The sequence below is a fragment of the Apodemus sylvaticus genome, chromosome 14, assembly GCF_947179515.1.
Source record: "Apodemus sylvaticus chromosome 14, mApoSyl1.1, whole genome shotgun sequence".
Lineage (NCBI taxonomy): Eukaryota > Metazoa > Chordata > Mammalia > Rodentia > Muridae > Apodemus > Apodemus sylvaticus.
Window position 1 is genome coordinate 55,584,159 of NC_067485.1, and position 25,825 is coordinate 55,609,983.

General features: G+C 45.8%; 1 protein-coding gene and 1 long non-coding RNA gene across 3 annotated transcripts in view; one reads left to right on the top strand and one right to left on the bottom strand.

The window, feature by feature from the left end:
* Epc1 (enhancer of polycomb homolog 1) overlaps nt 1-10,864 on the top strand; it is an 86,084-nt gene extending 75,220 nt beyond the window's left edge. For both annotated transcript variants that reach the window (XM_052157766.1, XM_052157765.1), the window contains exons 11-14: nt 4,561-4,679; nt 6,187-6,328; nt 6,441-6,804; nt 9,522-10,864. In XM_052157766.1, coding sequence (XP_052013726.1) covers nt 4,561-4,679; nt 6,187-6,328; nt 6,441-6,804; nt 9,522-9,594 — 698 coding nt within the window. In that variant the 3' untranslated portion in view covers nt 9,595-10,864. The remainder of the gene's footprint in view (nt 1-4,560; nt 4,680-6,186; nt 6,329-6,440; nt 6,805-9,521) is intronic.
* On the bottom strand, nt 5,718-6,084 carry LOC127665282 (uncharacterized). Its single transcript, XR_007973346.1, has 3 exons — nt 6,062-6,084; nt 5,907-5,968; nt 5,718-5,812 (listed from the first exon to the last, which is right to left on the bottom strand). It is a non-coding gene; the product is annotated as an uncharacterized LOC127665282 (long non-coding RNA).
* Nucleotides 10,865-25,825: the final 14,961 nt, after the last annotated feature.

The window sequence follows — 25,825 nt, forward strand, 5'->3', positions numbered from 1 at the left end:
GTTATTGAAATTGATACTTAAGGTGATGCACACCCCACCAGGCTCCTTTTATAAATAGCTATTAGTGAGCTGTAGACACATTTTTGAATAGGAAATTCCAACTGAAGATACCAGGAGTGTTCTCATGTCCTTGAAGAGTGCCCGGTTGGCCTGCGCACCCATGGGGGATCCTGAGTACCGTGTTGGCTAGCTTCCGAGAAGGTGTCAGCAAGTGCCGTGTCCCCTTTGATCTGTGTATCAGGAGGGGGAGCTTGGGAAGACTTAGTGATAAGGATTTAGAGTTTCTAGGACTAGATCTACTTAGGGATAGGATAAATTGTTTTTAATGATCATTAGTTAATACATGATTTGGACTGTTTTCAAGTAGTTTTCTAAACTTTTATTAAGCTATAATAGTACCTTTTCAGTGTTGGCTCAGGGGCTGAGCATCCTTGTGCATTTGAAATTGGAGGCATATCAAATTGCCATAACTAGAGGAGACCCACGTACAAGAACTAGCAAGCACCGGGCTCAGAAGGTGAAGGCTGCAGGCCACCAAGCCTGCCGGCCCAGTCTAGCCCTCGAACCCACGGGGTAGAGGGAGCAAATCGACTCCCACAAGTTGTTCTTTGTCCTGATGTAAGTCTATAGGACCCTAAGCTTACTTCAGGGGCTTTTTAATCCAGAATCTTCTAGAAGGTGGCCTTCCTCCATGGCATTTGTATGTGGTACACTGTGAGTTTAGCAAGTGTATGTAAATGTTACAGGGGCATCATGGACAGAGTAGCACTGGGCTAGTGAAATGTCACATTGACGCCATGGCCAGGCACACTCAAGCTCTGACACAGCTTGCCATCAGTTGATTGCAGCACACCATGGTTTTCAAGTTGGGTTTTTAGGTGCGCTGATAAGGTCTTGGGAAGCCTTTTGATTTCAGTTCCCTAATGCAGAGATCCTACTTTGGTAACTAGACCATTTCATATCACAGTTCTTTGGCTTGGGTTTTTTTTGGTTTTGTGGGTCTGAGGATTGGGTCTAGGGTGTCCTGCACACTGGTGAGTGCTGCACCACTGAGCCACGCCCCAGCTTTTGTTTTCAGTGCCTTTTTGGGTCAGCAGGTTAGAAAAGACCTGATTCAAAGGCATTTTACAACAAGTTTGTGGTTTTTGTTTCTTTTTATTGAAATATACATGTCTTCCATTTGAAATGGTTTATTTTTTGCTGGTACATGTCTCCCTTCCCGTTTAGGTAGTTTGCTGCAGTGTCGGGTGTACCTGTAGGGCCTTAGACAGTTCTGGGTGCTGGAATACAATATTTCCCCATTCTTGGAGTTGACTTGTCTCACAGAGAATTAGAGACTTCTAAAAACCTGGTGGTTTCCTGATGTATGTTTCTGATGAGAGGAAATAGAACAGATGAAATCATTCTACACTGAAGGAGCTTGCTCAGAAAGCTTATCTATATGCTACCAAAGACAGCCTCCTTCAGCTCAAAGTTGTGTTTTCTCCTGGGGTCGTTCGTGTTAAGTGTGTTCACTGTCCACTGTCACACTGTTCACCATTTCCTTCCCCCGGTTCAACGCTCTTAGCTTTCTATCTTACAAATACCGATCCAGAGCTGTTTTTCTGTTTTAACTTTGAAGTCTCACTATTGGTGGCACTTGCTTTCTCCTTACGTGTTTTTTCCCCAGGAACTCAGCCTCGTGTGCGGTGTGAGGGTACAGGAGAGCATCAGGTCTGAGGGCCTTGTTGACCACAGCTCTATTGGTTCTGCAAAGCAGTTGTGATTCTAGGTCTGCTTTAGTTGGCTCTGCCCACAGTTTGTGAATTAAATTTGACTTCCATTTTATCTGAAGTAGATGTATAGCTGAAAACTTTGTGCCTTGATGCCCCAGTTCATTAGGAGAAGTTTGAGAAAATATGGTTGCTTTCATTTATTTCATGGAGCATTTGGTTAGAGTTAGAATGAATCAGGGACCTTGAATGCTTCTAAATCTCTGTGATAAAATAAGAATATAAAGTCCAGTTCCCATTTAATTATCCACATTTACTACCTTACCTTCGTACAAAGTCACATCCTCTCGGGTTGCAGTTTTATTCCTGAGAGGGAGCTAAGAGGACTCTGGTAGCCGCCCAAGTTTGATCCTTGTCACATTTGCATGGAGATGCTGAACCTTGACAGGCGGCACGCTCTGTTGAGGACTGTGTGCTGGGTTTGTGTTTCCCACTGCCAGCCTCTTTGTTGTTGTTTTAATTACATACATTTACCAGAGACATCCAGGCCAGATTTTACAACTAGACTCTAGGTAGAATAGCATCATCTAAGAAACAGTGATCTCAGATACTGAGCTGACTTAGCTGGGGTTAAGTGTCGTGTCTTTATCTCTGCATCTGCACTGGCAGGAGACAGATGTTAAAAAGTAGGTGGCTGGACTGGACACTCACTCAGCTCAGCGGTTAAGAGCACTGACTACTTTCCCAGTGGTCATGAGTTCAAGTCCCAGCAACCGCATGGTGGCTAACACCATCAGTGATGGAATCCAATGCCCTCTTCTGGTGTGTCTGAAGACAGTGACAGTGTACATAAAATAATAATAAATCTTTTTTTTTTTAAGTGAGGTTGGCACACCTGCAGAAACTAGGGTGAAGTTTAACTAGGGCAAAAGTATTTGAAAGTTTATTCAAAGTTGATTCCCAGTTAATTTACCACTTAATGTTTAACTGAAGCACAAATACCATCAGACACACACAAGACTTTTGCAGGGAAAACCATTGCTATTCATGAGTACCTGTTTACCTTCACTCATAAGGTCATGAGCAGTGGCTAGGGCATTATTCTCCTAGGAATAAACTGCCTGACCCTTCCAGAAATAGTCTTTTTCTTTAAAAAAAAAAAAAAAAAATTACTGAATATTGCCTACTGAAAAAGTAAAAGCCAAAGGCAGCACGGTTGGTTTTAGGAAATTAACGTATAATTTTCAAACACACTGAAAAATATCTTAAAGTTTAAACAATTGTTTTATGGAAATAATTATTATGTTAGCTGTGAGCCTTCATTCCAGATAGCATTCATTTGTGTAGATTTTTCATCGTTTTGACCCACCTCACTTCTGTTAAATGTCAGTGTCTTAATGGTAGGAAATTACTTCTGTCAGTACTTAGCGAATATCCTAATATTAGTAAGTCTCCCCATAGAATGCAGTCTGTAGATTACAAATCAGATACCAATTAAATAGAGCTGTAACACACAAAAAATAAGAGAATCAATAGGATTTTCTAGGGAGAAGTGTGGGCCATGAATTGAATTCAGTTCAGGAACATGTGACGGTGCCGATGGCCTAACGGTCTTCTGGGTAGAGTGTGGTGGAATTGTTGCTATTGTCTAGTGGTACCAGGCAGAGCCGGGATCCTGGGGGTTAGTAAAGATCCCTCCCCAGTTACAGGTGAAATTCAGAAAACTTGATGGGATGGTGACATTCCAGCTAGCAGGGTAGTTTGAAAACAGCAGGACTGAGCTCAGGGAACGGTGGATAATAGATGCCCTGGTACGGGGATGTAGCTAAACTCTGTTGTTTGGAGTTTTGGTGGTTTGGGGTTTTTTTTGTTTTGTTTTGTTTTGTTGTTTGTTTGGTTGGTTTGGTTTGGTTTGGTTTGGTTTTTTGTTTGTTTTGGGTTTAGGGGGTGGTTTGGTTTGGTTTGGTTTGGTTTAAATAACTTCTACTCGGAAAGGTTTCTTTAAGACATCTCTACTGTCAGGGGTTGTGATATTATTTGCTTTCCTTTTTTCTTCCCCTCCCCCTTTCTTTTTAAACTGGCAAAGGAAAAGAATAAAGAAACAGGTTTCCTTTTTAAAGTTGCACACACTTTTGGGGGGTAATAAATGAACATTTTTTTGTTTGTCTTTTTTAGAACTGAGCTCTCCATAGACACACATAAGTAGCATAACACAGTGTCTGTCCCCAGGCTTCACTCTGTACAGTAATCCGCATAACTCCGTTCTTATTGACTGGATTTTGTCCAGGTGGGTTAACTGGGTGGGGAAAGTTCATTAACCTTAACCCTGGGACTTCTTTTCTTCCTGTTAAACTTGAAAGATGAGTTAGTTCTCCTGCCTAAGTATTAAACTGTCAGATTTACTTTTTATGTAGAGGAACGTTTTATAATGATTAGCATAAGAAGCTATGCAGACTTTAGTGTTTGTACACAGCTGTTGGGAAGGCCCGGGCCTTGGCATGGCAATCCGGACAAAACAGAAGCGGAATGCTGTTTACCAGGTTTCTTTCCACTCGTGCTCAGTGCAAAGTGCATCTGTCTCCAAGCGTGTAGACTCGGAGCCCAAGAACACTTTCTGTGCTGTCCAGCAGTGTCACAGCTGAAAAAAGTGGTGGCCTTTTCTTTAACTTGAAGCCACTTTGGTTAAGTGTGGCAGAAGATGCTGGGTTCTCTCTGGCAGCATCCTTTCTACCCAAATGCCTCCATTTTGCACAAAAGCATCTTTTTCTTATGCTGGACTGTTTTATTGTTGTAAGGTGTCTGTGGCGTCTGTGCATCTCTGTGACATGGCTCCTTGTTTTATGTGCAGCATTCACAGCAGAACAGTACCAGCAGCACCAGCAGCAGCTGGCGCTCATGCAGCAGCAGCAGCTCGCCCAGACCCAGCAGCAGCAAGCCAGCAGGAACTCCTCCGCAGCCGCGCCACAGGTGAGGGAGGGGCTGGGGTCTTATGACTATCCCTCATTGTTTCCCACCAGAGCTCATCTCTAATTACCAAGTGTTGTCATAGAACCTTGCATCTAACCAGCAGAAAGTGGCTCTGGCCTGAATGTACAGGGTTTAGAAAGAACATTCCAGGTGAGTATGGGCGCTGCCGCTCGGCTGCCTCTTACAGTAGCCTAGGACCACTGTTCTGGTTGTGATGTTGCTTAGTTCTGACTCATGCCTATAATGACGGTCCCCGTCATAAAACCCCTGGCAGGGGACGTTCCAGTTCCGGAGTTAAACCAAAGCAAGGCCCCTCTTAAAGCATGGAAAATATTGGCTGTATAGACAGATTTGGGGCTGAAAGGCTGAGAGAATTGAGTCTTCCAAGCAACTTAAAGGAAATTTCATTTTTGAAGATTTGAGAGACCTTTTCATTTTTTTTAAATTAAATTATGATGTCAGATCTTTTCTTAATTAAGGGATGGTTGTCTTACTGTTGAAAGATGCCTTTGGGTGTATAGTGGGTGATATTAGCAGTGAGGGTAGGTAGAGTAGGTGTTTATAGAGATTAAATGGAAGAAGTTTACATATCGCCTTAATGGATTTATCCAGCACTGAACTACCTGAGAAATGTGTTTTAACCTTTCAGTTGGAACTTTTTGCTGTTGTTGCATTCTGAATTAATAGGTTTATTTTAGTAATTGCTTTGTAAATATTCTGTATTCTCATAGGAAGATCAAAATGTATAAACCCTTCAGTTAGCTAGCTAACTTTTCAACCTTCAAATTTATGGCTATGAAAATAAAATAAATCTCATTAGTTTGCTACTTTTAGAGCTGTGAAGCTGACTGAGGCGGCCTGTGTTGTGAGGGTGACTGAAGGGACCTGGGTAGTGGAACCGACTGACTGAGGGGACCCGTGTAGTGAGGCCAACTGACTGAAGGGACCCGTGTAGTGAGGCCAACTGACTGAGGGGACCCATGTAGTGAGGCCGACTGACTGAGGGGACCAGGGTAGTGAGGCTGACTGACTGAGGGGACCAGGGTAGTGAGGCTGACTGACTGAGGGGACCAGGGTAGTGAGGCTGACTGACTGAGGGGACCAGGGTAGTGAGGCTGACTGACTGGGGGGACCTGTGTAGTGAGGCTGACTGACTGAGGGGACCCGTGTAGTGAGGCCGACTGACTGAGGGGGACCCGTGTAGTGAGGCCGACTGACTGAGGGGACCAGGGTAGTGAGGCTGACTGACTGAGGGGACCAGGGTAGTGAGGCTGACTGACTGGGGGGACCTGTGTAGTGAGGCTGACTGACTGAGGGGACCAGGGTAGTGAGGCTGACTGACTAAGGGGACCTGTGTAGTGAGGCTGACTGACTGAGGGGACCAGGGTAGTGAGGCTGACTGACTGAGGGGACCTGTGTAGTGAGGCCGACTGACTCTGGTGACCTGTGTTACTCTGACTCATGCCTCAAGGCCTCTACACTGATGACTTTGGTGTTTTCCTTTCAGGGTTTTGTTTCTAAGACTTTGGATTCTGCTAGTGCACAGTTTGCTGCTTCTGCTTTAATGACGTCAGAACAGCTGATGGGATTCAAGATGAAGGAAGATGTGGTGCTCGGGATTGGGGTGAATGGCGTCCTTCCTGCCTCGGGTGAGGATAAAGGCACCTGCATGGCCCAGTTCTGTTTCCATGCATATGTAAATGTACACGTTGTGATTTAGCCACAGAATGCAGTGTTTACATACTTTCTTTTTCTTCCTAGGAGTATACAAGGGCTTACACCTCAGTAGCACTACACCAACGGCACTTGTACATACGAGTCCTTCGACAGCAGGTTCAACTTTGTTACAGACTTCAAATATTACACAGACTTCGGGTTCCCACAGCGCACTGAGTCACCAAGTAACTGCTGCCAACTCTGCGACAACTCAGGTTCTGTTTGGGAACAACATCCGATTAACTGTCCCCTCATCTGTCCCCACTGTCAACTCTGTCACCCCAATAAACGCACGGCATATACCTAGGACTTTAAGTGCTGTCCCGCCATCTGCCTTAAAGCTGGCCGCTGCAGCAAACTGTCAAGTTTCCAAGGTCCCCTCCTCAGCCTCTGTAGATTCAGTTCCAAGGTAAGTCGTTGTAAACTTAAATGTCGGGAATGTAAGCACCTAACCCTGCTCCTGAAGTGGCTGTCCACCTAAGTTTTCTCTTCTTTTCCTTCTGCGTATTGAATATATATATAAAACCTTCATTTATTGAAGAATTAACTAAGCAAATGGATGTATAGTTCAGTGTTGAATTTAGTCTTGAGACTCACTGGGACAGTCAGTGTTGGTCTGTGACGTGGCCGTCTCCTAATTTCAGTAGTAATCTAGAATGTTGTCACTCTTCTCCAGTGATGGGTGCAAGGAGTCCTCTTTAGCGTGTGTTGTTGTGCTGTTGGTTTTATCCATAGTGAACTGTGGGACTGGAATTGGCAAACTTTTCTTCTCCAGTCGGCTAGCTACTCCTAGTAGTGGCAATGCTGGCAGGCCTGGCCACACCTAATCGAGCCATTGCTTTCTCTGCTCACTCACCTTCTTGAAGTTCAGTAGGTTAGGGTTTTTGTCAAGGCTCCATTTTAACTATAACTGTTAATTTAACTTGTATTAACTAATTAAAATTCTGCTGCTACAAAATACTAGGAGAAAAAGAAACAAAGACCTGCATTATTCATATTAGCGAGAAATAAGCTTAAAACATTGATGTGAATGTTAAAACAGTGCAGGTAATAGACAGAAGCCCTTCTAGGTGGGTCTTAGAGCAGTGCTCAGTTCGCTATCGTTTGAAAACGAAGAGAAATATTTTCACAGCAAGGGAATTGTGAGTGTGTTCTACAAAATATCAGATCCCACTTGAGTGGGAAAGGAGGGTGTATATCAAATAGGCAAAGCAGAAATAAAAGTTGAAAAAGAGAGTGCTCAGTGGTTAATAAGTAGCTGGGTTTCCCTGGGGGGCTTAGTGGCAGGAGGCCAGGCCTGAGCTGGGCCAGCATTCAGACTTTGCAGCAGAGTGTGCGAGAGCGGCCATGTGGTAGGCTATTGGTAGATAGCCTTTGCTTTGCACACACACAGGTCCCTGTCTGCCTTTATCGGGGCAGTACCAGGAATGTGTTTTTAGTCTGTTCATGGCTGATCAGTGGATTAATTCCTCTTCCCCATCACCCATCATGACTTTAATTGCTGTAGAACTGGACAAATATGGGGGCATTTACAGTAGATGGAACATCTCTTTTCCCTGTCTCTATTTAAAAGTAGGAAACAAATTCCTAGAAGCCAGTGGACTTTTCAAAGGATACCTCTAGAACCTAGTGTTCTGGTTACTAGTTCTGTGTCTGTCTCACTTAGTGACATCCATTAGGACCTAGACTTAAAGTCCTGACATGAATTTTAGACATGCTTGTTTGTGTTAGATTACTAAGAAACACTTAGGGTTGGGAGGAGAAGATGGCTCCGGGGTCAAGGTGCTTGCGGTCAAGCCTGCCAGTCTGAGTTTGATTCGCTGTATCCATGTGAAGGAACAAGAGGACCAAATCCTGCAAGCTGCCTTCTGACTACACAACGTAATTATGTAAAGGCTGAAAAGGAGTTCCGAGCCTGGGGCTGGAGAGATGGCTTAGCAGTTAAGAGCAGCAACTACAGCCGGGTGGTGGCGGCGCACACCTGTAATCCCAGCACTCTGGGAGGCAGAGGCAGATGGATTTCTGAGTTTGAGGCCAGCCTGGTCTACAGAGTGAGTTCCAGGATAGCCAGAGCTACACAGAGAATCCCTGTCTCAAAAACCAAATCCAAAAAACAAAACAAAAAAAAAAGAGCACCGACTGCTCTTCTGAAGGTCCTGAGTTCAAATCCCAGCAGCCAGCTGGTGGCTCATAACCATCAGTAATGGGATCTGATACCCTCTTCTGCAGTGTCTGAAGACAGCTACAGTATACTTAAATATAATAAATAAATCTTAAAAAAAAAAAGGCATTCAGAGCCTGAGGAAATGACTAGTGCTTGCCAGTACAGGCATGAGTAGCTGAGCTCATGACCGCATTTTTACAGAAGCGCCATGTAGTGCGGCGTGCCTGCATCGCCTACATCCTGGAGCGTACAGGAAAGGGTGGACACACAGAGCTCTAAAGTTCCCTGCCAGCCCAGCCAACTCCATGAACTTCAGGTTTCTCAAAAACTAAGGTGAAGATGGATAGAAGAAAGGCGCCCGCCGTCCACCTCTGGCCTTCATGTGCATACGCGCGCACGCGCACACACCCACACATATGCGCGCACGCGCATACTCATCCCAAAACAATGATAAAGGTTCGGGCCACCACGATTGCCCCATGGGTAAAGGCTCTTGCCACCAAGCCCAACAAGCTAAGTTTGATCCCATAACAACCTACGTGGTGGAAGAAAAGAACTGACTCCCCAAGAGTTGAGCCGAGATACTCACACGAGCACACGTCTGCGTGAACATGCATGCTAAATAAGAAGTAACTAAAGTGCAAGAAGAGAAGTCGCTGCGGGAAGCAGCTGCAGCTGTCAGAGCTTGAGGCTTCGGTGTTGAGTCTGTGTCTCCGGGTCACTGGGGCCCCTGGGCAGGGTTTTGGCACTGCAGGTGGCATGGAGTCCACTGTTGACCTCTGATTTACCTGATTTCTGCTTGCCTGTTTTTCATAATTACAAAAATTCATAATTCATCCCATTGCCCCATAAGTGATGTTTCTTCCTGTTGTTAAAGATAACTAAGGCTTTTAAAGGAAGGACGGCCTTTGTTTGCTTAGTTTGTACATGACTGTTGACTAACGAAACTTTTATCCCAACAGGGAAAATCATGAATCGGAAAAGCCAGCCCTGAACAACATAGCAGACAACACAGTAGCAATGGAGGTGACGTAGCTTCCTGGGAGCAGGACTGCGTCCTGGGGACATGGTCAGGTGCTATGCATCAGAGCGTTGGAACGCAGGGAGGATGGAGCGCACACGTGCGTTTCCGTGGCAGCTGTGGGGACTCGGCAGCACTGCGCATCTCTCGTGCTTCAACCTTTCTTTTCTTATTGTTAATAGGAAAAAATCAACATCTGTAAATTAAGAATACAGCGATTATCTGTACAGTACTGCATATTTGTGATACCCTTGTATATATGTTACTTGAATACAGAACTGTTCATTTGTGATGCTTTGCACTTGGGGGGGGGGGGTGGGGGTAACTGCTACAAGAGTGTGAGCTGTGAGATTGTGTAGCTGGTGTCATCACATCATGTGCATGGTGCGGAACCTGCTGTCTCTATTTATTGTGCCGTGTTTACAGGTTTTGTACACTGTACCCTCATTGGTTCCTGTGCTGTAGTAAATGTGTTAGGTAGCTGTGGACTCCTTGGTATTTTGTAAATGGTAGAACATAACTTGGTTCCCTCTGGGTCCTTGAGTTTTCTGTGTATCATGTGAAAAAAAAAATGGTGACATACATACAGAATTTTACAAAAAAAAAAAAAGGCATCAGTTTTTTAAAACGGGGACTGTACTGCTCAGTGGGATCTTCCTGGTCTACTAGCATTAGGACGCGCAACAAGCTAAAAATGAAGTCTCTTGAATTCTCCCGTCCCCGCCTGCCTGCAGCATGGGCGGCCCTGGTACTTAAAGCACTAATGTTATGTTGCTGCCCTACAAACAGCCCCAGTCGTCCCATTTCCTTCCACACCAAAAAGTGTTAAATCAAGTACACAAACGGAGTCCTTACAACTGGAGTTTATGTTGTCTTGCCCTTTTTTTAGCACAAAAAGATGTACTTTTATATTGTGGAATTGTTTAAAGACTTCATTCTTTACTTGTTCTTACAGAAAGGATATAGGGGAGAAGAATGCGGTAATTGCTGTCCGTGTATCGTCATTCCAGTTTGTAAAACAGCCAGCCAGCTCTTTTCCTTTTAAGATTCTCCAGAAGGCTGCGAGGCCAGAACCACAAATATCGGGTGCCTTCCTTTGGAAATATTTGACCTCTCTTCTGTGAAGAGAATGGTACTTACCAGACTACTACTGCTTTGCTAGTACCGAAGTCTGAATGCCCAGTCCGATGGCAGAGTTATCCTTAAGGTTTTTAATCCCACCTGGAAACATTGTGATAGAATTCTCACAAAATAAACCCAGGGCATTACATGTTGACAAACTAACATGCAGTGGTCTTTGCCTTTTGTTTTCAACCCCAGAACTTTGTGTGACTTTGTTGTTTCAGTCAAGGGGCTTGGTTAGAAACGGGAAGGAGAACTTCAGAAGTTCATGTTCTCAGTGATTATGTTGACATGTCTGTCTACAACAGTGAAAAATCCCTGCACTTGGTTTATAAGCTCACGGAGGTGAGGGTAAATAAGATGTAAACTGTAGCATGACTAATGGAAAGGGAAAGGGCAGTCGGTGAGCCAGCGCCAGCTCAGGACGCTCACAGCCAGCCTGGCTCAGAGACGAGCAGCAGAAGCCGGTGGGCAGAGGAGCATGGATCCGGAGACCAGGGAGCAGAGCGACACAGAGGACTGTGGGGACTGGGCCTTCTGGACAGAAGAGTTCCACTCTGCCTCGGTATCCAGACTAGTCTTCCCAGTAGTTGACCACAGTGACCCCAGGGATAGCATGATTTGCTTGACTCTGTTTCTGTGTTTAAAGGGCCATTAAAAGTTGCTTACTGGCCAGGCCCAAGGAAATAATCCCAGCAGAGACAGGTGGATCTCTGAGTTCAAGGCCAGCCTGGTCTGTAGTGAGTTCTAGAACAGCCTGGGTTATGTACAGAAACCCTGTTTCTAAAAAAACAAAAAAGTTAATCTGTTTAGTAAGGCACATGAGACGAAAGGGTTAAGAAAGGCTTCAAAGGGGCGATGAGGACAGGAGTTCAATTCCTAGAACTCAGTAAAGGCCAAGTGGTGACGGTTGCTTGTCACCCCAGGACTGAAGGGAGGAGGAGGAGTGTGCAGGCTCTGGGCTCACTGGTCAGCCAGACCAGCCTGCTCTGAACACTGCAAGCAAGGAGAGACCGGAAAGCCAAGCTTCTAGGGAGCCTTCTGAAGAACACCATGAGGAGGCCCTCTGGCCTCCAGTGGACATGCAGACAGAACTCAGTTCAAAATGTTTTACCTGAGCACATTCATCCGACCAGGGGTTGAGCTGGAGACGCGAGGTTACAGAGCAAGGGATAGAGTGATGCAGTGGCGATGGCATGGGGATGGTTACCAAGGTAAGTTTTGAGGTCACCATTGCCCAGTTCAGTGGTACAAAACCCCCAGGTACTGTACAGACACTGCCTTTTTACCTAGATTTTTTTTTTTAATGTTCTCTTCTGAACTCCAAATTATAAGGGTTGTGGTTTTGGTTTATGATTGGTTGGTTGGTTGGTTGGATTTTGGTTTTGTATTTTAATTTGAAAATAACAGCATTGTGGGAATAGACAAACAGCCCATCACACTAAGAAATGTGTATTGTCTGTCAGGTGCTACAGCAGATGCTGGGGTGGAGCAGGCGAAGCTCCACCACACACACACACACACACGCACGCACGCACGCACGCACGCACGGACACACACGGACGGACACACGCCTCTACCCCACTGCCCACCCCTACCTCTCAGCCCCAACCCTGTCAAGTGTTAACTGAACACTTTGAAAGTGTTGTCAACAATCTGCATGTCACCTCTCAAAATTCACAATATCAAGGCTACTGGGCATGATTCTGTCTGTAGTGATAGGCTGCCACCCCTGGGGTCCTACATGAAGGGCACACACAGATACTCATGACCTTGTAATATGTGAATATGCTGTTTGTCCATTCCTGTCATTTTCAAACTTTTTAACAGTAAAACTTATTTTTTGTTACAAATTTGTATTTGTTTGTATGTGACTGCAAGCCACAGCGTGGATGTGGAAATCAGGACAAGTCTCTCCCGCGTGGGTGACGGGACTTAGGCCAGCAGCCTTGGCCTCAGGCACCGTGCCTGCCTAGCTGGCTTACTGGCCAGACATGATAAAACTTTATCGAAATCATTTCTATCTAGGACTCCAATATATAAAACAGATGTAAATCTACTTCATGTTAGTGCTTTCGTGCTCATAAAAGTATACGTTTATAATGTAAATGATCCAGGAAGGGGCTCAGCCAGCGGTTTAGATTGCTTGCTGTTCTTATAAGTTAACCAGCTCAGTGCCTGTGTCAGGTGTCTCACAAACGCCTGAACTCAACCTCCAGGGGACCCGGTATCCTCTTCTGGGCTTCAGCAGCACCTCCTCTCACAGGCACACACCCACATCCACCCTGCACACATACACACACAAGCTATACAGAGCAAGCCAGTAGCAGAACTCAGTAGCCTCTGCATAGCTCCTGCTTCCAGATTCCTGCCGTTTGAATTTCTGTCCTGCCTGCCTTCAGTGATGGGTTACAGTGTGGAGTGTAAGCCGAATGAACCCTTCCTCCGCCAAAGTTGTTTTTGTTGTGCGTTTATTGTAGCCATGAGCTCTTCCACCCGGCCTCTTTGTTCCCAGAAATAATGACTCTGAGACTATATTATATATGAACAAATGCTCAAGCCATAAGCTTTGGCTTGTCCCTCAACTAACTAGTAACTTATTAAACCCATTTATTCTATTGTATCTCTTCCACACAGCTAGTTGCCTCTTAAATTTATGAGACTGTCTCCTCCAGACTTTAGGGCGAATCTCCCACACCTGACTTTTTCCCAGATTATCAGTATCTCTCTCTCTGTCTCTCTCTCTCCCTCCCTCCCTCCCTCCCTCTCTCTCCCCCCCTCTCCCCTCCCTCCCTCTCTCTCTCCCCTCTCCCCCTCCCTCCTGGAACTCCTACCTCCTATTTCCTGCCTCAGCTCATTGGCCACAGGCTTTGACAGGTGATCTTCCATACAGTTCATAAGAGATTCTCTCTCCAGCTTGCAGCAGTAGAAAGCAAACTAAGACAATGTTCGTGATGGAACCATCTTTTGCTGTTACAAACTGTTCTCTCTCCCAAGCAATGTTCTTTACTTTGTCTAATACTAATACATCCCGTACTCCAGACTTGTTGACTTTAGCTTGTGTCAAGTTGACATGAAACTAGCCAGCACAACTGCCCACATGTCAGCCTGCTGTCTCGGCATAGAGAAGGCTGCCTGGTCCATTTACTACTACTATTCCAAAATACCTGAAACTGGGCAATTTTTATAGAAAATTTGCTTTCACATTTCTGGAGCTTGCCTGCAATCTGGTCTTATGGAAACTTTTCCTTAACTGAGGTTCCTCCTCTCAGATGACTTTATCTTGTGTCAAGTTAACATAAAAGTAACCAGTACAATTGACTCATTGTCAATGTGACACACATAACATCTTGGGATCCCCAAGTCGACTTCAGCTTCACAGCTTCTTGTTCCAATGTCTGAGATCCACACATGATCTTCTGTGCATCTCCAAAGGGCTGGTGTCGCTTCTCCTGCTCTGCCCTCTGTAGCACTCTAAGTTCAGGTTGATCCACTCCGCTGCCACTGCTGTTCTTGGTGGTCATCCCATGGTACTGGCATCTGCAATATGCTGGGGTCTTCCACTGCAACCAGGCTTCACCAAAGCCTCTCATAGGCTCTCTTCATGGTACCAAGCCTCAACTCCTTTGCATGACCCCTTCAGTCCTGGGCTGTCAACTACAACTGAGGCTGCACTTTCACCAATGGCCTTCCATGGCCTCTCACAGTGCCAAGCCTCAGCTGTTCTTCATGAGGCCTTCAAAATCAGTACCACCTGGGTGATTCTTACATGTTACCAAGTACAGCTGCAGCATGAGGTACAACCTTGGCTATCTCTGGAACACAGCTTCTTTGTGCTCTCAGAAAACACTTCCCAGAAGATTTCACCTCAATGATGCTGGTCTCTTAATCACCGCTGACTTTTTAGCTCCTGCTAACCAGCATCCATTGTCCCAGAAGTCTCCTCCTCTTAAATATAAAGCCAGAGACATCTGGCTGAAGCTGCTGAGTTCTGCTGCTTGCAGGAGCTGGAACATGGCCCTCTTGCTCTATTACATTATCACTAGCTTCCTTTTTCCCAGCTCCTTCACTGCCTAAGCTTGGCTGTCCTGAATCTTGCTCCATAGACTGACTTTGAACTCAGAGATCTGCTTATCTTTGCCTCCTGGGATTAAAGGCTTGGACTACCTACCTGGACCCAAATTTAGCCGGGTGAAATCTTGTCCCAAGGTCACCACTCCCTTAATTCAACTTAATATCCTTGAACTCAGCTCCATTTCACTTCCTTGAGCCCCTTTAATACTCAGACTATATATTTTGTATTTTTTTTCCTTTTCAGCTTGATATGCTTGTTCAAAATGTTCGCCATCAGACATAACCAGAGAACAAGGTCTCTGTTGGGCTTTTTGAGACTTCCTTTGTCCATGCAATTAATAAAATCTCCTTCCCTTACTTACCCTCAGGCAGTCTCTTTAGACAATGGCAAAAGGCAGCCATGTTCTTCACCAAAACATCACAAAAACAGTCTCTCAGCCACACATTAAAGTTCTTCTCCACTGAAGCCTCTTGGGCCATCAGGCCTATGCAGATCAAATGACCCTCAGCACCACTGTCTTCCATATTCCTACTAGGCTGGCCCATTAAGCCCCACTTAAAGCATTCTATGGCTTCCCAAATCCAAAGTCCCCAAATCCACATTCTTCCAAACAAAAGCATGGTCAGGCTTATCCCAGCAATACCCCAGTCCCTGGTACCAGTTTCTATATTAGTTAGGGTTTTACTGCTATGAACAGACACCATGACCAATGCAGGTTTTATAAAAGACAGCATTTACTTGGGGCTGGCTTATAGGTTCAGGGGTTCAATCCATTGTCATCAAGGCAGAAGCATGGCAGCATCCAGGCAGGCATGGTGCAGGAGGATCCGAGGGTTCTACATCTTTATCCAATGGAATCCAGGAACAAACTGGGCATCCTCAGGCATCTAGGAGGAAGATCTGTAGGCCCAACTCCACAATGACACACTTTCTCCAACGAGGCCACACCTTTTTTGGGGGGGGGGGGTCTCTGTGTAGTCGTAGTCCTGGCTGTCCTGGAACTCACTCTGTAGACCAGGCTGGCCTCAAACTCAGAAATCTGTCTGCCTCTGCCTCCCAGAGTGCTGGGATCACAGGCGTGCGCCACCACCTCCCAGCCTAAGGCCACACCTTCTAATAGTGCCACTCCATTGGACGAGCATATACAAACCATCACAATCTCTGAATTCAAAGTCAGGCTGGTCTATAGAGCAAGTTCAGGACAGCCAGGGCTACATAGAGAAATCCTACATAACCAAAAAAACAAAAGTAGATAGATTGATTGATAGATAGATAGATAGATAGATAAATAGATGGATAGATGGATAGACTGACTCAGGGCACAGTCACAGTCAGATCAAAGCATAAGTACTCCAACAGTGTACATAAAATGTCCAGTATCTCAATTCCACTTATGATCTGCATTCCTCCAAGGATCACTTCCCTGGCTCTGCCTTCTGCAGCATGCACAGTGTGGCTTCTAGGCTGAAGAGGGCTCCACTCGCCGGGCAGTGTGGCACACGCCTTTAATCCCAGCACTCTGGGAGGCAGAGGCAGATGGATTTCTGAGTTCGAGATCAGCCTGGTCTACAGAATGAGTTCCAGGACAGCCAGGGCTACACAGAGAAACCTTGTCTCAAAAAACAAAAACAAAAAAAAGAGGGCTCCACTCCACAGCTGCTGCTGTCAGTGTTTAGCACATGGTGTTGGCGTCACCAGCATGCTGGGATCTGCTGCTGCTACTGGACTGTACTTTGTCAATAGCCTCTCCTGCGTTCCATTCATGGTGTCGAGCCTCAGCCACTCTCCATGACCCTCTGTGCCTTCAAAGCCAGCACCGCCTGTGAGACTCTTGCACAGGAGAACGTTTGCGGCCAGCATGAGGTATACAACCTTGGCTGTTTCTGGAACACAGCTTTTCTGTGCTGACCCTGGGGAAACACTGTCCGGGAAGATTTCACCTCAACGATGCTAGTCTCTTCTGAATCACAGCTGTGTCTTCATCATTGTCCCGCCAGAGCAAAGGTTTTGCTTTAGAGGTTCTGGTCTCTTGTTAGTCATGGCAGATTCTTCAGCCCCAGCTGACCACAGACTCTTCAAAGGACCTGGAAGAATCTTTGCTTCCCTCTAAAACTTCACAAGTCAGGGCTCCATCATCTGTGCTGCTCTCGACATCGCTGTCTCCCAAGCTCCTGTAGAAGAGCCCACTGTGCACTCAACATGGTTCTTTTTCCTTCCTTCCTTCCTTCCTTCCTTCCTTCCTTCCTTCCTTCCTTCCTTTCTTTTTTTTTTTTTTTTTTTTTTTGTTGTTGTTGTTGTTGCCTTTTGTTTTTTGTTTTTTTCGAGACAGGGTTTCTCTGTGTAGCCCTGGCTGTCCTGGAACTCACTCTGTAGACCAGGCTGGCCTTGAACTCAGAAATCCACCTGCCTCTGCCTCCCAAATGCTGGGACTAAAGGCATGCACCACCACTGTCCGGCTCAACACTTTTCTAACCCAAAGTTCCAAGTCCTTCTACAATCCCCCCAAAACAACATGTTCAGGTCTGTCACAGCAATACCTCACTATCCTAGTACCAATTTGTCTTACTTAGGGGTTCTATTCCTGTGGTAAAACGCCAGGACCAAAAAAATAATTAGGGAGGAAAGGGTTTATTTAGTTTATACTTCCATATCCCTGTCCATCATTGAAGGAAGTCAGGACAGGAACTCAGGCAGAGCAGGGCCCTGGAGCAGGACTGGTGCAGAGGCCAAGGAGGGTGCTCTCACTGGCTTGTTTTCCATGGTCCCACACTCCAGAGCTCTCTGGAGACAGAAGAATCCCAGCAAGCTTCTGGAGCATGTAACTTGGCCTGTGCAGTGGCAGACAAGCCCCTGCCTCAGACAAGGCGGAAGGAGAGGATAAGACACCTGTATTAGTTTGGGTTCTCTAGAGTCACAGTGTATGGATAGTCTTTATATAGTTAGGGAATTTGTCAATGACTTACAGTCTATAGTCCAACTCCCCAACAATGATCAGCAGCAGCTGTGGATGGAAGTCCAAGGATCTAGCAGTTTCTCAGTCCCACGAAGCAAGCAGGCAAGGTAGGGTGAGAACGTCTTCCTTCTTCCAATGTCTTTATATATCTCCAGCAGAGGGTGTGGCCCAGATTATTGGCGTGTGCATCCACGCCTTTAATCCCAAATGATCTTGAACTCGGAGATCTCCTTGTCTTAGCCACTATGCTTCAAGGTCTCCATGCCAAGATCCAGGTCAAAAACTTATATCTCTGAGCCTCCAAATTAGGATCCTAGGTGAGCCTTCCAATTCTAGACTGTAGTTCATTCCAGATATAGTCAAGTTGACAACCAGGAATAGCCACCACAACACCCATGTATCCTGACACACACACACAGAGTGTGAAGGATAAAAGGAAGGCAGGAAAGAAGGAAGGATCAGCCAGGCCTTGTTATATATGCTCAGAAGCCCAGTGCTTGGGTGCAGGAGGCAAAAGGATGCAGAGTTCAAAGCCAATCTGGACAATATAGCAAGAAGTGGTACTAAACAAAACTATGATTACAACAAAGAAAAGAAACCACTGGATGTGGGACTCATGCCTTTAATCAACACTCAGGAGGCAGAGGGAAATGGATCTCTGTGTGATAGAAGCCAGCCTGATCTAGTTAGTAAGCTCCAGGATAGCCAGGGCTACACAGTACAGAGACGCTGTCTCAAACAAACAAGCAAACAAAAATGAAGAGGAAAAGAATGACAGAACAGTGTGTCCATAAATATCAGCTTTTGTGTACGCACACACACATACACACATTCAACATGAGAAGTTTTAACAAATTCATGTAACAGCATACACAAAGGAGGCTAGTTACTAACCATGTGGTTAAGCAGTTGGAATTTCCAGCCCAAGCTGGAATCAGAGCAGATTCTTCAGCTCGAGACCTTACAGAGGGGATTGGTGAGGGAGACTGGCGTTAGTCACCAAGGGCCAATGACTTAATTGTTCTTATGTACTCAGCAGAACCTCTGTAAAAAGCCCTACACGGGCTGCTGTAGATCAGGTGAATGTAAAAGTTGTCGGTAAAAACTACGTGAACGCCATCTATACAGCTATTGCGTGCAGGCAAGTTGCCACACTGCAGTGTTCCAGCTGACCTAAGCTCCTGGCTGCACAAACGGCCTTGTTGTGACCATTGTGACCGTTGTGTCACGTCTGGTGGCAGACTGCATCGCTCCATCCTTTCAGACCGGATGAACCACACACTAGTAAGCTGAGGCCTACAGTTCCAGCTTTGTGTGTGTGTGTGTGTGTGCACGCACACGCGCGTGCGCGCGGGGTGTGTGTGGGTGTCTTCTGGCCTCTGCACCCCCTGCGGAGGATGAAATGTGAATTGCTCACCAGGGTTTCAGTGTCAGTGTCAATCCATTACTTCTGGAATGAGCACCCCCCACCCTCAGTGGTACCAAGCTCCTAGCATCCTAGAATTTTCTCAACTCATTGCCCTTTAGTGCTGGCTTAAAATACAAACAACAACAACAAAACCAACAAAAACACCAAAACCAAACCAAACCAAAAAAAAAAAAAAAAAAAAAAAAAAAAAAAAAAAAAACCAAAAAAACAAAAAATCCCTATATTATCTAGCATCTGTTTTATCTTGCCCTATGCTAATTAAAATACAAACATAGAGTGTTATCAGAATCCCGGTCTGACTGCTTGCTCCAAAATAAGCCAGTCCGAATGTGGAGATGAGAGGCAAGAACTTTATCCAAAAAGTCGGAAACAGAAATTGTCTGTCCAACGTTCTTGGGAGGAGTTAGGAGGATCTGATGATCTAGGGGACCTTTCTTTGGTGGCCCAGGAGCTCCCAGACTGGTGGGCACCTTCTTGAAGCAGGAAGTCTGGCTGTAAACATCCCAGCATGGCAATATTTAGAGAAGAAATAGGTTCACTTTCCTGATTTGGAACAGCTACATATTAAACAACCTCCTCAGTGGCATGCTACTAACTTACATTACAATGTTCTGTTTCCATAGTTACTACTTTTTACTCCTCTCAGAGTGAGGACATTGTACAGTCTCTTCCAGCACCAGGAGTACAGCTCACTCAGGCTGAGGGTCTCACCTAGCCACTGGTCAGACTCTCTTGGAGTAACGTCATTTCTTTCTTTTATTAGGAAAACCTCATGGCTGGGAAGTGACTTGGTAAGAACTCTTGCTCTTAAGCATGAAGAACTGAGTTCGAATTCCCATACCATGCAAAAGGCTGAGCATGGCTTCTTGTAACCCCAGAATTGGAGGGGAAAGGTAGACGGATTTCAAGAGTTTGTTGGCTTGCCAGCTTAGTTGAAATGGACAGCTTCCAGTTCAGTGAGAGACCTTGTTTCAAAACAATAAGCTGGAGAGTAACAAAAGATCACACACACAGCCTTGCTCTTCTCTGGCCTCAGCAAGTGCTGGCCCAAGCACAAACACACACCCATGCACCCACACACACACCCATGCACCCACACACACCCATGCACCCACACACACCCATGCACCCACACGCCCATGCACCCACACACACACCCATGCACCCACACGCTCATGTGCATGCACCGCAGAGACAGAGAGAAATCCATCCAGCCCTGTGGGAACCATAAAACTATAGGAAATACCTAAGCTATGTAAATGTTGAGAACCCATAGCACACAGCTAGGCCACAAGACTAAAAAGTCTTGTTTTCATGACAATGAAATGGATTTGGCCAGTTTTATTATATTGACGCAGTTGGTCTTTCTCCTGAACTTGCCCCCATAAGGGAGACATCAGAGCCCTCAGGGCTGTTCCTGAGTGGGTATAGACCAAGCAGTACAGTTCTGTGAGGATGGAGAATAACCCCTCAGGACTGCCATTCAGGCTAGAAACATAGAAGCCCATACTCTGCAGCCAATGCAATAGAACAGCAATCAATAATCTTGTAATAAATATCATCCATTCTAAATGGATATCTGTCTAAAAGAACCGGAGGCAGAATTTCAAAACGATACTTGTTCACACGTGTTTATAGCAGCACCATTCATTACGGCCAAAAGGTATAAACAGGTAGGTGTTCAGCCACAAGCAAAGGTAGCAGTTACGTACACAGCCAGGACTATGACTCAGCCATGAAACTAAAGGTGATCCTGCGACTGTAGCCTGGAGCAACCTTGAAGATGTTACACTGGGTGAAACAGAAGATTATCTGAGTAGTCGTCTCACAGAATGTAAAGTGGGCATCACCACAGGGTGATGGCGGGGAAGCAAGAGCCATTACAGACAAAGAGATTTCAGTTTTGTGAGTTCTGGCCAACGTGCAATAAACTTAATGTTACTAAATTAAGCAATTAAAAATATTTAAGTTGGTAAACTTTGTCATATGTGTCCTGTGGCTCACAGCTCACAATTAAAATTCTGCATGTGTTATATCCCATAATCACACACACACACACACACACACACACACACACATGCACACGCGCACACGGACACGCACACACGCACACACAATTTAAAATAAGCAAAAATAAATCTCCAAAAATAAAATAAGGCTGGAGAGACAGTTCAGCCATTAAAGTACGTATTTATCTTACAGAAAACTCAGGTTCAGTTCCTAACAATCCACATGGTGACTTATAACCATCACGACTCTAGATCCAGGGATCCAACAGGTAATCACGTGGTGTATATATATGAGCTCAGACAAAACATTCATACACACAAAGTAAAATAAACAAATCTTGTAAATTAAAATAAAGTAAGATAAATCTCTTAAAATTAATGCTTTCTGCCTGATCACCTCTGTGTAAGCCCTCAGGCAAACGTCTGGTCCTGTCCTTGCACACGCCCACATCAGAAGCAAACATGCCTCTTTAATTATTAGCAGTACAAAGATAACCCAAAGCCAGAATTTCTGGAATCCATTCCAATCAGAGGCAACAAGATTCAGATCTCCGAAACCACTCAGCGGAGGCTGGTTGATATGATACTCTGCCCTATAGCTAGCTGTAAGCCACCAGCCAACTGCTGGCCAATTCAGCCTATTCAACCAGCTGTCAGTGGCGGGTAGCCATGGGTGCCCCCTGGCGGCAATCATGGGGATAAATCAAAACCACACGGTTGCAGAGAAAGGGTTGCATCGGACAATCAGGCGCCAGCTGCCAGGTGTTATGAAGTGGGCGGAGCCTGTGTGGAGGCTTCACTCCATCTCTAGGAACATTATCTTGTGAACACGATGCTTTAAAACGTGTTTTTAAGGACTAGAAGCTGAAATAGCTGCACATACCTGGAACCCCAACTCTTGGGAAGCTCAGGCAGGAGGGTCAAGAGCAGAATGCCAACTTAGACTACAGAGCAAGTGTGTGGTCAGCCCGGGACACATGACAAGACCTGCTTTGTAAAAAGAAAAGGAGACAAATCCGAGGCAGTCTGTCTCTGCACAAGGTGTTCTTGGTTTTGTTACAGATGTTCCCTAATGTGATATATCAAATCACCCATCATGGGTCAAGTGCATGCTCTCTAACATGGCCACACCATACCGAATAAGTTGGGGGAGTAGATGCTAAAAGAGACCCTCTGGTGAATCTTGTGAGCACCAAGAACCACTGGAACTCAAAAAAAGTGCAAGCCAATTCCAGGGGTTGCCCTGGCCACAGCTGCCTCTACTGAATGCATTATATAAAATCTCTCACCTCACAGGAGACAAGGACACAAGACTACTAAATACTGTGTGCAATGATTTGGATAGTTCAAAGTCCAGAAAAAGCACATTAGCAGCAAAAATCAATATGTCATAAATGGATGAGTAAAGCTGTAGTCCCAAGGCCAACCTCCTTTGACAGGTGGCTGTCCTTGGCCGTGCTCAGCCTGGTACAGTTCAACTGCGTGAGTCTATTGAGGGGGTAGAGTTCCAGTCATACCGCCCTGCAGATTGGATTAGCAGTTAGGAACAGAAACAGAGGAAGCTAATTAAGAAGGAGAAAAACACTCCTGATGGGGGAGGGGCTACAGAGCCAGGAAAGTCTTGTGAGATGCCAGCCTCCCTCCAGAGCTTTCCTAGGGCATTTGCACGGCCTCCCGAGCTTGCACATGACAGTACAGCCGGTTGAGGCAGGACGGGAGAGAGTGAGTGCACAGCACCTGCATCCGGTTTACTTCCGGTCACCTCGGCCAGGTAGTTGACTGTCTGGAGTGGAGACGCGGAGTGTCCATTGTGTGCCTTTATTTTCCTCAGTTTACTGGAATCTGTCTTGGGCCCTGAGGAAGGAAATGTGTTTTAGGAATCTCCTTTCCCTTGTCCGTCCCTCCCTGTGTCCCAGGACTATAATCCTGTGCGGGACTGTTCGGAAGCCTCTGCGTCCTCCTCTGAGATCACGGGCTTCCATGCTTGCTGATATTTGAAACCAACTCTGGGAAGATGGAGCTGACAGTTCATTCACACTATTGCTTAAAAAGTGTGTGTTTGTTGGGGGGGGGGGGGCTTCATGGCTGAGGACTTCTGGACCCTGGTACCCTACACACCTGCCCTTCAAGAAAAGCCCCTGGCTGAGCTTTGGGTAACCCTGGAGTTGATTCTTAGAAGATTGATTGGGAACAGACTGTCTTCTCCTGAGTTCTTTTGTATCTCAAGCTCCACTGTATCTGCATGGGGGCAGGAGCGGGAGGTTGAGATTGAGAGACAGAGAATGACAGACACATCCTTTAAAAAAAAAAAAAGATTTATTTTATCTAAGTGAGTACACTGTTGCTCTTTTCAGACACACCAGAAGAGGGCACCAGTTCCCGTTCCAGATGGTTATGAGTCACTATGTGGTTGCTGGGAATTGAACTCAGGGCCTCGGGAAGAGCAGTCAGTGCTCTTAAGCCCTGGTCCATCTCTCCAGCCCCAGACACATCCTTGAAGATCCATTCTGCCTGACGTGGGGAGCCATGGGCCTCGATCCTCGCTAGAGCAGAGCTTGGCTGCTCTTAGCCCTCTATCTCGCAGTGTGTGGCAAAGCTCGCATATTAAAATCATAGTGGGGAGCCGAGACTGGTGGCACATGGCTAGAATTCCAGCTGTTTGTGAGGTTGAGATAGTAGGATCCCAAGTTCAAGGTCTCCCCGGGAAACAAAATGAGTCAAAACCACCGTAGACATCTTACTGTCTCAAAGAGTCTGGATTCAGGTTAGCATCCCAGAGCCGTGTCAGAGAAGTGCTGAGGTTAGCTCAGTAGCAGAACCCTTGCCTGGGTTCAACTCCTCAGCAACTTCAGAGCAAAATAAACCAACCATACAGGGTGAGTTTTACAGATCTGGGCAAGATCCAAAAAGTAAGCAGTTTAAATAATCAGATGAGAATCTCATCTAAACAGTTTCTGGAACTCTTCTCAACCTTCACTGAGTGCTCCTGGTGCATTAGCTGTCCAGCACTGAAGCAGGCTGGACCCTTTGCTTTGGGTCTAATATAAGGTAGGACACTGTGGGAGTGTGGAACAGACAATGCTTAGTTCATGATGGCCACGAAACAGAACAGGACAGGAGGGGACAGATGGTGACAAGATCCACTTTCCCAGGCATGTCTCCTGTGCCTGCTTCCTCCAACTAAGGTCACCTCTCAATGGCCAATTCATCAGGAACTCCTCAGAGAATGAGTCCATTGAGGAAGTTCCCATTCTCAGGATCCATTCACCTCTCAGCATAAGGACCAACAGGGGCGTGTGAAAATTCGGCTTCTGGTCAGATAAAGGTTGTAGGTGTTGATTTTGTTAGGAAACAACATTTCATGGAGTCCCGGCCTCAGCCTGACTTTATAATGGAAGCTGTTGGTGAACTCCCAGTCCTCTCACCTCCACTTATGTATTGCGGGTTCCAGGCGGGTGCCTGCTGAGAATGTGAACTCTCGGAGCCCAGGGCTGCCACGTAAGATGGCAAAATGACGACTTTCTCTAGCGAAGATGGAGGCAAATTCTGTGTATTCCTCCCCACTACTGATAAAAACAAGAATAAAATCTCCTGTGACTGGTTGTGCCTGGATATGCTGGGGGAGGGACCAACACACATATCCCAACCTTGCAGTCAGCCAAGAATTTGTCTATTTTTGAAAGCCACATAAAATTCAATAGAAATCTGCTGGGACCAGGTGTTTTCCGGTCTCGTAAGACAAAACTGCAGATTCAGACTCCAGCTGTGAGCACTTTTTTTTTTTCCTTATCTTTTTTTTCCCCCTTCTTGGGAAAGAGATTTAAGCTCAAAGACAGCAGAAATGAAGACTTCATTTAATATAAACTAAAATGCCTTCAAATTTTTATCTGCTAAACTGTGTGCAGATAAACCAGGGCCAGAGGGACATCACCATCATGGCTGTGACCAGGAGATGGGCAGAGTGGTGTCTTGGTCTGATGGTCACACGGGTCCAGGGTTGTTAGAAAGACCTTTGCATGTTCTTTTGGGTTTTATTTTAATACTTTTTTTTATATTTGAAAATAACCTTTTGCTTAGTTTGTGCTTAGAATCACCTGGGGAGAGTCTTTTTTTTTTTTAACTTCTTATTGATTCTTTCGTAGCTGTCCAGCAGCCATGGAGAACTGGGAATACCTGAAAGGGGGGAGGCTGGAAATGAACAAGGATGGGCAGGGGTGTGGTGGGGGTTGAGAGAAGGATGAGGCCAAGACAAAGGTTTCTGATCAAGGCTCGAAGTTTAATAATTTAGCACCGTATGTATAGAGAGAGAGCCCACAGACCCATTCCCTGTTTCAGCCGGATTATGTTGCTTTGTTTCAGCTGGGTTATGTTGCAAAGCAAGGTTAGCAGGCAGCCTGCTCCTGTGGGAAATTGCAGGTGCAACAAGGTGGAAGACTGCACCCTGGGTCAGCTAGGTCTGAGGAAGACCAACTGTGGCAAACACTTAAGGTCTATTCAGATCGCTCAAGGCTGGGGGAAGGGCACATTCTTTGTGCATTTCACGTGAGGCACCGTAATCCCTTTCATCTCCCCATTCCTCCATATCTGCCCTCTGCCCTTGCAACCTCCCCCAAAAGAAAACAAACAACAAACTTGCCACGGATGCTGTAGTATGTCA